Source organism: Myotis davidii, unplaced genomic scaffold, assembly GCF_000327345.1.
Source record: "Myotis davidii unplaced genomic scaffold, ASM32734v1 scaffold227, whole genome shotgun sequence".
Taxonomy (NCBI): Eukaryota; Metazoa; Chordata; class Mammalia; order Chiroptera; family Vespertilionidae; genus Myotis; species Myotis davidii.
Window position 1 is genome coordinate 358,054 of NW_006298519.1, and position 8,476 is coordinate 366,529.

The following is an 8,476-nucleotide window of genomic DNA, read 5'->3' on the forward strand; positions in this document are numbered from 1 at the left end:
AGGCAGGGAGTCACTCCCCAATTTTCCCTCGGCAGGTGCTTTGCCGTCCCGGGGCCCTGTCACCAAGTACCACACACCTTGGGGCCGAAACAACAGAAATCTGGCTCCCGGCCTGGAGGCTGGAGTCCGAGATGTTGGCCAGCTCTGCTCCCTCTGGGGGCTTCAGGGGTGAATCTTCCCTCGTCTCCTCCACCTGCTGGTGGCGGCCGGCATGCCTTGGCTTGTGGCCACGCACCCCCAGCTCTGCCTGTCTCCCTCTGCGTGTCGGCGTCTCCTCTGGCTGGATTTGGGGCCCTGATCCACCCTGATCCAGGAGGATCTCATTGTGAGAGCCTTCGTCACACTGCGAAGACCCCTCTCCCCGATATGGTCACTCACGGGTTCGGGGTTAGGATGTAGAGGATCTGTCTTGGGGGGACACTCGTCTACGATGGCGGGCATTTATGGTGTCCTGCTCAGCTCCTAAAGTTTGAGACAGACGTAGAAATTATGCTTCAGGCCAGTCTCGCCTCCCAGGGAGGATTCCGGGGGAACCAGGAAGGCCCCCGATTTGGGGGGAAGCACATTTATGGAACCAGAGTTTCCATCCCAAAGTCACCTCAGAAGAGCACGGCCGCTGGCTGTCACCTGGGCGTGGGCCCCGATTTCACAGCCGCCTCGGCCTGCGAGGTCGGGGATATGGCTCCAAGGTGCACGGTCAGGAGCTTACGGTGGGGGGCGCACCCCCCCTTCCCCTATCTGTCCATCACGACCACAGCAGGGACTTATTCTAGATCATTCCAGCCCGGGATCCTTTTGGGCAGCTCTCTCGGACTACAGGCCACATGGGCCGTGAGAGCAGACGGAGGAGTGTCGTGACTAGACGTCTCGGATTTCCTCTTGAGTTGCTGTGCCGACGGTCGCCATGGGTCAGGGAGGAGCAGAAGGAAAGTCCCCCATGTCCATGTTTGGCCGCCTCAGAGCAGAGGCAGGAGGCGGGAGAGAAATCCGTGCTCTGTCCACCACGTGGGTCCTGATCTAAACTCGGAATGACCTGGCTTCCGTGTGCCCGGCTTTAAGATGGTGACGGATGGGTCTTACGAACGTTGCCTGGAAACCAGGAAGAATGAAGTGTCCGGTCATACTCCTGGGGCTTGGCAAACGCTGCCAGGAGAGGGTTTCCCAGCGGAAGCAATGCGCGTTCCTCTGGGAGAAGGCACGGCCTCTGGGAAACCCACCGGTGGGACCTCAGTCTGGTCATGTCACATCTTTTGGGGCCATAAGCAAATTGGTTAATTAGGTCTCCCCTGATTGGCCCACCCCAGCCCCATATGTAGCTACACAGGACCTTCTGGAAGCTGCTGGCCCCTCCTCCCACAATGGCCACTCGGAGGAACGGGAGCTGAGTGCCTGGCCAAGGTCACAGTCAGGCAGGTTTCTGCCCCTTGTCTTTACTTCACGTCTCCATCCCTACACCTTCCTGTGATGTCACACCTTCCCCGTGATGTCACACCTTCCCATTAGCCAGCAGGTCGTGGCTGCGAACACTCCATCATGGCTTTGCCCTCTTCCCGCCGTGGCCCCGAATGACAAGCAGGGCTGCAGGGGACTCATTGGGGTCCAGTCCTTGTGCACAATTCACGATTCCCGTGGGGTCGGTGCCCAGAAGGGAAGTCGGGGCATCCGTTTCCCAGAAGCACCTGCTTTCCAGAAGGTCGACAGTTCCCGCTTCCGTCATGTGACGGTGCCCCTCCCCGTGGATCAGCAGCATCGCCCGCGGCTGTCTCCCGTGATGTGAAAGTCACGTGTTCATGCCTGCCGGTGGTTTGCAGGGTGTTTACAGGGCGCCGCTGCCGCCTGTGTCTAATTCCAGGACTTTCCCCCTCACCCCGGCCCCCTCGTCCTCCAGCCCGGCCCCCGCTCGCCTGCTTTCCGCCCCCACGGTGTCCCTGTTCCGGAATTTCCATCGCTGGAATCATGCCATATTGTTCCTCTTTCCATGCCTGTCGGTTGGGTGGCTGCATCCAGCCACGAGTTAAAGCAGCGGAAACGTGGCTGCCAGTTGTGTGTGGTCTCTGGCGGCTGTTTGTTCGTGTCCTTCGCGCGCGTTGCTGCGAGGGTCTCGGTGTCTCCGTCCGTCTGGCTGAGCTCGCCCTCCACTGAGCTGGTCACGCCCTGACTCACGTGGCAGCAGGTTTCTGCCCAGAACGTCTCACTGCAGGTGTGAGAATGGCCGTCAGGTCCCCCAGCGCCGAGGCCACGGGGGCCCAGGGGGGCCGGGCGGAGAGGGCGGGGCTCTGCCTGGCGGTACCGGGGGTTGAATTTCTGTGTCTGTGAATCTCGGGGGTGGGGGGTCCCCCAGCACCAGCTACTGCAGTCAGAGGCAGCTCGGTTGATGGGAAGAAAACATACGGCGACCGAGAAACAGTGTCACTGAATGCACAGGGTTCTGGGCGCAGCAGTGGACAGCAGGTGGACACTTAGTTGAATCACGTAACTGACTATCTTGTTTAAATAACTACATCACTCGCCGAAACCGGTTTGGCTCAGTGGATAGAGCATCAGCCTGTGGACTGAAAGGTCATAGGTTCGATTCCGGTCAGGGGCATTTACCTGGGTTGGTGTTACAGGGTTGGGGTTATAACATACTAGTAATTGTGGCGTTTGGAAATGTGAAAGGCAGACCCAGTGTTGTCACTCTGCCAGGGGAGATGCTGACGGGGCTCTTTGATGCCCAGTGAACGCAGTGGCTTTAAATTCGCGTTCTCAACAAGGGAGAGGAGAGAGCTCCTCCCACCCCTTGGAGTCATTGGCAGAAATCATGAGAGAGAGAGAGAGAGAAAGTGTGAGTGTATGTGTGAGAGAGAGAATGTGTGTGTGAGTGTGAGAGAGAGGGTGTAGGGTGTGTGCACAAGCATGCACCCTGCAGCAGGGAGAGCCGCCCTCTTTGTCAAGTTCCCCGAGGGCTCCTTGACCCCAGGCAGGTTGAGGGCCAGGGCTGTGGGTCACCCGGGGTCAGCGTCCCCACAGGCAGGGCTGCTAACGGTCCCTCGGGGCCCTGTCCCCTCTGCTTGCAGTGCTGGTGAAGGGCCAGGTCACCACCAAGTACTACCGGCTGCTCTCCAAGCTGGGCGGCTGGGTGTGGGTGCAGAGCTACGCCACCGTCGTGCACAACAGCCGCTCGTCCCGGCCCCACTGCATCGTGAGTGTCAATTATGTCCTCACGTAAGTCAGACGTATTTGTTTCTCTCCTTGCTCTCTCTCCTCCGGTCCCTCATCGACCGCTCCCATCAGCACCGTCTCTCTCTCTCTTTCTGGAACTTTCATTTGTCTCCTGTTTTGTTGGCATTTGAGCATCTGGTGGGTTGGGAAGGCCCCGACCATCTCAGTACTCAGCACCGAGGGCCAGGTGCTTGGGGACGGGGCCCAGCTCCGGGCCAGGAGTGGGAGGGTCTGAGCCCAGGTGAGAGTGGGGGTGGGCAGAGGGAGGGTGGGCTGCTCCCCATCCTGAACTGGAGGGAAGGGATGCAGGTTCCGGACCCGACATACATGCTGACCCTCCCATGCCCACACGGCTGGGTCCGGTGCCTGCCCCTGTCCCTGCCCCTGCCATTTGGGACGGGGATAGCTCCACTCCCCCTCTTCCTATATAGCCTATTGTGAATGATGGCAAAGATGTGGTCCCTTTTAAGCCCCAGGAGGTCAAGTTCTGTGACAAATACTTTTAAGACCATTAGGAGGAGCAGGACCTAAGTCTACCTGGGACCATATATTACCCCCGCCCCCCACGCCCTGTGCTATGGTATGTTCTCACCGGGCACCTGGCTCTACCCGGGACTTGCTGGCCGTGTGCCCCCCGCCCGCTCTGAGCAGGTCCCTCCAGCTGCTCTGAGGCAGTGAGATTCAGGCGCCGTGTTCTCTCAGGGGACGATAGGGCGCTGGGGTCTCGTGTTTTTATTAGAAACAGAATGATTTTAGCAAACCTGTAGGGACGAGAGCATTTTAGCCCCTAAACACTTTATGAGCAAATAGATGTGGCAGGGCCAGTAGTGTGGGCGGCCTCCCCTCCATGGGCACGAGGGCACTGAGGTGGCTCCTTGGGGCAAAAATGGGCCCCTGGACCCTCTAGGTACCCACCCAGGCCTCCCTGGGGGCTCACGAGGCGGCGGGGCCACCGGTGCTCGGAGACAGCGCCCACGGTCCCCAGGCCGTGTGTTTGGGGTCCTGTGGGATTGAAGAGAGCTGCACCCCGCTATTTCTGCCGAATAACACTGTCCACACTCAGCATTTCTGGGGGCGCTGCACCAGGGCTGCGGGGTGGCTTTTATAACGAGGGGGCCTGCCCTTTTCTCCAATCCCGCCCACACCGGCCTCTGAAATGGCCCCAGGAGCCTTGAGGGCGACCCCGCTGGGCGGTGCCGGGAGCCCCCCGCCCGCCCGGCCGGCCGGACACGCCTGCCCCTCTTGCCTCGCAGGGACATTGAGTACAAGGAGCTGCAGCTGTCCCTGGACCAGGTGTCCACGGCCAAGTCCCAGGACTCCTGGAGGACCGCCCTGTCTACCTCACAAGAAACTAGGAAGTTAGCCAAACCCAAAACCACGAAGATGAAGACGAAGCTGAGAACAAACCCTTACCCCCCGCAGGTAACACACGGGCCGGGTGGGCGTTTTGGGGAACGGCCCACACTCACGGCCTAGCGGGGTCTCCCTGCCCGCAGCGTCCCGCTCGATGGGGACACAGGTGAGGTGTGCAGGCCTGGCCTGGTGGCCTGGTCAGGGCCCCCTGGGCAGGCGCAGAGTCCACGGAGAGGTGGGTCCCAGTCCCGGCGCACTGTTTCCATGGCATTTTAAAAAACAACACTTTTTCTTTTTAAAATATATTTTCATTGATTTCAGAGAGGAAGGGAGAGGGAAGATAGGAACATCAGTGATGAGAGAGAATCAGGGATCGGTTGCCTCCTGCGCCTCCCACGCTGGGGATCAAGCCCACAAACGGGGCACATGCCCTGACCGGGAATCGAACCATGACCTCGTGGGTCATAGGTCGACGCTCAATCCCTGAGCCATGCCAGCCGGCTCCTCTTTCTTTTTTCTGTGGTTTGTGAGCTCTTAGAACTGGCAGGTGCCCTTGTGTGTGGTGCCGCCGGCTTGGGGAGAGGAGATGTTGTACCGGGGGAGGGTCCCTGGGGTGCTGTCTGCTGGGCACCTGTCCCAGTGGGACCTCGCGGTGGTGGCCGGAGGGTCCAGCCCTGGGAGGGGTAGGGCTCTGGGCTCAGGAGGCCCCTTCACCCCGTCCTGTGCCCCACAGCAGTTCAGCCCGTTCCCGATGGACAGACTGGAATGCGGCCAGCTGGCAAACTGGAGGGCCAGCCCCCCCACGGACACCGCGGCCCCCCCAGAGCAGCAGCTGCACCCCGAAGGCAGCGACCTCCTGTACACCCCGCCCTACAGCCTGCCCTTCTCCTACCGCTACGGACACTGCCCCCTGGACCCCCACGTCTTCAGCAGCAAAAAGCCCGTGCTGCCGGCCAAATTCGGGCCCCAAGGGTCCCCGTGCGAGGTGGCGCGCTTTTTCCTGAGCGCGCTGCCAGCAGGAGGCGAGTGCCAGTGGCACTATGCCAACCCCCTGGTGCCTGGCAGCTCATCTCCAGCTAAAAACCTCTCTGAGCCACCGGTGAACACTGCCCGGCACAGTCTGGTGCCGAACTACGAAGGTGGGTCCCGTGGGCACGAGGGGCGGGGGCGGGGCTGTGGACTGCGGTGGTGGCGGTGGGTGGCGGGTGGAGAAGGACCCTCACAGTTTGGGCACACTTCCCCTTTTTCTACTTCTAAGTAGGGATCGCTGCGCTTTCCTGCTCTCAATGCCAGCGCCTCCTGTGAGAGGCTAAAGCCGGGTGACTGGTCCGTGTGCTCAGAGGCACCGGTGACAGTATAAAGGGCGCAGGAACCCGGATCAGCCGCCCCTGACATCCTGGCCTCTGCTTCCTCCGAGGGAGACGAAGTGATTTTCAAAGGCAGCTTTCACGTCCTGAGAAGGGCTCAGCTGCACGCATTTTACTTTGTAAAAATACATTTTTTTATTGATGTCAGAGGGGAAGGCAGAGAGAGAGAGAGATAGAAACATCAATGATAAGAGAGAATCATTGATCGGCTGCCTCCTGCATGCTCCACTCTGGAGATTGAGCCTGCAACCTGGGCATGTGCCCTGACCGGGAATTGAACTGTGATCTCCTGGTTCATAGGTCGATGCTCAACCACTGAGCCACGCCAGCCAGGCTGCATGTATTTTATAAGTTCACTAGAGGCCCGATGCACGAAATTTGTGCAAGAGTAGGCCTCCCTTCCCCCAGCTGCCGGCACTGGCTTCCCTCTGCCCCGGCTTCATCCGGAAGGATATCTGGTCTACTTAGCATATTGTCCTTTTATTATATAGATGCTCTGCTCCAGCCAAAAACGAATAGAGGAGACTTGGTTTTCTTCCCATGCCAGTTTTCACAGTGCAGCAAACAGCAGTGGAAATTCAGGGCTCAGGGACAGAAATGTCACTCACCAACCCCTCCCCATCCAGGACCCAGTTTCTGTAACTGGGCTCCTAAGCTGTGGGACATGCTTACCCTGGGGTTCAGCACACAGTAGGTGCTTGTCCTGCACACACTAGTTCCACAACAGAGAGACAGGAATGGTCGCTCAGCCAGCTCCTCCTGGTGGCCGACAAGCAGAAAAAGGTCCCCCGTGGAGGTGCCACCCGCTGCCCTGGGCCCAGCAGACTCCTGTTTGCTCACTGGGCCCACCCCAGGCGGAAGGTAGGAGATGGGTTGAGGACTGGCTGCAGGAGGTATTTCCTTTGCACCCTGACCTGGCTACTGTGCAAAATACAGACCAAGGTGGTGCAAACGCCCTGCGGGGGCCACTGGACACAGAAAAGGATCCCGTGCTCAGAGAGGATGGCCCCTGGGGCTCCCTCCCCCACCATCCTCTGTTTTTTTAAATGTTTTTTATTGATTTTTAGAGAGAGAGGAAGGGAGAGGGAGAGAGAGATAGAAACATCAATGATGAGAAAGAATCATGGATCGGCTGCCTCCTGCACGCCCCACACTGGGGATCAAGCCAGCAACCTGGGCCTGTGCCCTGACTGGGAATCGAACTGTGACCTCCTGGTTCATAGGTTGATGCTCAACCACTGAGCCACGCCAGCCGGGCCCCATCGTCCCCTCTGGAGGCAGGTAGGGCTCGGTCCTCCTCCTGCTGCTCGGGCAGCTCTCAGCCTGTGCCCTGACCCTCATTCCAGGCTGCGAAGGGCCTAGGAGAACTCGAACTTCAGAGATGCCCAGGACGTGTTTTTCAGAAGTAACCGATTTTAGAAAAAACACCCAGCCGCGGGGGGCAGTACAGCCCTGCCTGTGGCCTGGGCCTGTCCCAGGCTTCTCAGATGTGGATCCCCAGTACCAGCTGGGCCCTCAGATAACCAAGGGTTCTGGGGCCTCCAAGGAAAGACAGACAGAACCAAGGGCTTCGGCAGCAGCTGAAAACATTGTCCACCTGAGTGGCTGAAAGAATTGCTTCTCCACGCATGCGTGTGCGTGGGCATCACCAGTGAGACAGCACTCAGGGCTTGGGTTTTTAAATGGCTATTTTGAAAGCGAGAGGTTAACAACCACCTCATTTATCAGCACTGGGTGTAACATAGGGCCCGGAGGTGCTCATTTGGGGCCATTTGTGGTCAACTTCCTGGTGTTTCCACATTGAAGAGACAAAGGTGGCCCCAAGGTGAAAGGCAGGAGGAGCCAGTTGGTGGCGAGCATCTGCTTAGGGGAGGTGGTTATTACATGAATCATGACAGCCCTGAAGGGAGCAGGGAGATTCTCACTCCTGTCCCCACTGAGGGATCAGCCAGAAAGGTGGGGCGACTGGGGCCTCTCCCCCAGGGCCGACCTCCAGACCAGCGCTGTCCAGCCTGGTAGCCATCGGCCACGGTGAGGTGGGCTGTCTGACCGCACTCAAACACGGGAACAAAAAATACTTTTATTTTTATAATCCTCATCCGGGGATAATTTTCCCATTGATTTTTAGAGAGAGTGGAAGAGAGAGGGACAGAAACATCTCACATGGGTTGGTTGCCTCCTGCACGTGCCCTGACCAGGGCCCCGGCAGGAAGGAGCCTGTAATGGAGGGATGTGCCCTTGACCGCAATCGAACCCGGGACCTTTTGGTCCACAGACTGAGGCTCTACCCACTGAGCAAAACCGGCCAGGGCACAAAGCATGGTTCGATCCCACCGTGAAATACTTGGGATATGTTGTATTGAATTAAGTATTAGTCATCTCACTTGCTTCTCTCCGCGCCTTAATGCGGCCACCGGAACATTGCAAATCGCATCTTAAGACTGGATGACGCGGGCCCGGGAGGCACCAGGCGCAGGGACTGCGGGTTGAGCGCGGGTGGCGAGGGGCGGAGGCGGCGCCTTAGGCATTGGCCCTGCTTCCCCCTCCGGGATGTC

General features: G+C 58.9%; 1 protein-coding gene across 1 annotated transcript in view; it reads left to right on the plus strand.

Moving 5' to 3' along the window:
• Positions 1-6,075, plus strand: part of SIM2 (single-minded family bHLH transcription factor 2) — a gene marked incomplete at its 5' end in the record, with an annotated part of 42,147 nt that extends 36,072 nt beyond the window's left edge. Inside the window, 3 exons of the mRNA XM_006774150.2 lie at positions 3,057-3,204; positions 4,455-4,623; positions 5,288-6,075. Coding sequence (XP_006774213.1) covers positions 3,057-3,204; positions 4,455-4,623; positions 5,288-5,815 — 845 coding nt within the window. The remainder of the gene's footprint in view (positions 1-3,056; positions 3,205-4,454; positions 4,624-5,287) is intronic.
• Positions 6,076-8,476: the final 2,401 nt, after the last annotated feature.